This window comes from Dipodomys ordii, unplaced genomic scaffold (genome assembly GCF_000151885.1).
Source record: "Dipodomys ordii isolate 6190 unplaced genomic scaffold, Dord_2.0 Scaffold128, whole genome shotgun sequence".
Lineage (NCBI taxonomy): Eukaryota > Metazoa > Chordata > Mammalia > Rodentia > Heteromyidae > Dipodomys > Dipodomys ordii.
In genome coordinates, this window is record NW_012267344.1 from 1,178,169 (window position 1) to 1,180,572 (window position 2,404).

The window sequence follows — 2,404 nt, forward strand, 5'->3', positions numbered from 1 at the left end:
CAGGTGGCGGCGAGGCCGGAGCCGGGTCGGGCCATGGCCGCCTCGGAGCGGCTGTACGAGCTGTGGCTGCGTTACTACGCGCAGGTGAGTCCTCCCCCTCCTCCCCCACCTCCTCCTCCCCCTGCACCTGCGCCCCCCCCATGGATCGGTGCGTGTACCCCCCACACACGTGTGTCCACCTCCATCCACCCCCCTCCTCCTCCCCAAGACTTCACCCAATGCCTCTGGCACTTTCTACACCTAGAGATGGGATGTGGGGGGGGGACACGCATGGGGAGGCCTCAGGATGTGTGGAATCTCTGGGCTGGGGAAACTGAGGCAAAGAGAGAGAGAGAGAGAGAGAGCTCGCAGGTGGGGGGGAGGGGGAGGGACAGTCGGGTCAGGTGCATGGCTTCCTGCAAGGCTCGGGGGAAGTCGTCCCGACACCCCAACAGCACCCAACTCACCCACCCCAACTCCAGACTCTCCCCGCCCCCCCCCCCGGGGCAGTAGCAGAGAAGATGAGTTCCTTCTGTACTTGGACTGGGGACGGGGTTGGGGGGAGTGTCTGGGTATGCGTGTGTCAAGGGAGAGGGGGGGAGTGTGAATTCCCACCAGTCTTTTTTGGGGGGGTTAGGTGGGGGGAGACCTCCCCCTCCCCAGAAGGTGACTCTTGGTGCGCCTGATCTGGTATTCCCTCCTCCTTCCCCCCCACCCCACTCTCCGGGCCCCCAAACTGTGCCTTGTGCTTTACTTAACCCCCACTTTTCCAACAGGAGAGGGAAGGGCCTCCCTCCCCTGCCTGTCTTTCCCCGGGGTCACCTGCCCGGCTTGGGGCTGAGGTCCTGGCTCAGGTGTGTCCTGCGCACAATGGACTATTGTGTACCCCTTGAACAGCTTGTCGCTGGGGAAGAGCAGGCTGAGCCCCAGCTGGCCCTTGGCGGCAGCCGCTTAGCCCATGGTCTCCTGGGGACCCAAAGCGCAAGCCGCAGGGGCCACCCACAGCTTCTTTTCCTCTACTCAAGTTCTGCCAGGTCCTGAGGTTCCCCATACCCCCCCAACCTGACCCATGGCAGGAGGCCGGGCATGAAAATAGAGCCCCTCAAGCCGGGCTCCAGTGGCTCCCACCTGTCATCCTAGCTCCTCAGGAGGCTGAGAGCTGAGGATCGTGGTTCAAAGCCAGCCCTGGTAGGAAAAGTCCATGAGATTCTGATCTCCAAGGAACCACCAGAAAACCGGAAGTGGCGCTGTGGCTCAAGTGATAGAGCGCTTGCCTTGAGCTGAAGAGCTCAGAAACAGAGCCCAGGCCCTGAGTTCAAGCCCCACCAACCCAAAGAAAAAAGAAAATAGAATTCCTCCTGATGACACCCAGACAGAGCTGTAAAACTGACATAGCTCTGACCACCACCACTCTATAGAGAGTCCAGTCCAGAAAAGGCTCCTGACTTGTTTCTCTGAACCAATCAGATCCCCTCTCCCAGCTTCTCTGCTTGTATACCCAAGAGTTGGTTCTTATAAATGAGCAAAAGGGTCTGTGTGTGTGTGTGTGTGTGTGTGTGTGTGTGTGTGTGTGTGTGTGTGGTGCATGTGTGCATGAACACGCATGTGCTCTGGGACTGAGGCTTGAGCTCAGGGCCAGGATGCTATCGCTTATTTTCCTCACTGAAGACTGGTGTTCTACCACTTGAGCCACACCCCCACTTCTGGCTTTTTGCTGGTTGATTGAAGTTAAAAGTCTCAGGGACTTTCTTGGCTTCAGACTGTGGATGGGCAGCTCTCAGCCTCTGAATAACTAGGGTGCTAGGCATGAGCCACGAGCACCTGACTCTTGATCTCTGTGTGTGTGGCCTTGGGTGGTGGGTGCTTCTTAGTCCTTCCGTTCTTCCCCTGTAACCAGGTTAGTGGTGGGACTTGAGGCTGGGAGGCAGGCTGTAGGGAAAGGGTTAGGTCAGCCTCACCCAACTTCCAGTATGATTGCTTCTTCTGGCAGCAGGTCACTCCCCACACACAGAGTTATTTAGCACTGATTTTCTGTGCTAGCTCCTGTTCTATGATCATGTCTCTCCTGTGCACATACACACACTCCTCACCTCACAAGGCAGCCTGGGCTGTCAGAGGGCAGCCAAGGGCCAGGCCAACAAATCCAGGATGTGAGAGTAAAGCTGGGTGGGGCCCAGGCTGTTTAGAGAGAGGAAGCCAGACCTGCGTCCCTGTTTTGCCTTCCTGCTTTAGCTTACTCCTACTCCGGGAATACTGCTCTCCACCAGCCTGAGTTACTGGGTTTCCTGGGAGGGCTAGCAGGCGGGCAGAGGGTCCCTGCTTGATAGCTCTTAATGTGTACACTTGGGGCCGAGGTATGGGAAGAATGGAGCTGAGCTGATCAAGCCCCCCCCCATCTCCTCCCCAAATCAGTGGCTACCCAGCC

At 58.0% G+C, this 2,404-nt stretch overlaps 1 protein-coding gene across 5 annotated transcripts in view; it reads left to right on the forward strand.

Moving 5' to 3' along the window:
- Positions 1-6: 6 nt before the first annotated feature.
- The window catches only part of Nbeal2 (neurobeachin-like 2), a 36,465-nt gene continuing 34,067 nt past the window's right edge, over positions 7-2,404 (forward strand). For all 5 annotated transcript variants that reach the window (XM_013030298.1, XM_013030300.1, XM_013030299.1 and 2 more), the window contains exon 1: positions 7-84. In XM_013030298.1, the coding sequence (XP_012885752.1) occupies positions 34-84 (51 nt within the window). In that variant the 5' untranslated portion in view covers positions 7-33. The remainder of the gene's footprint in view (positions 85-2,404) is intronic.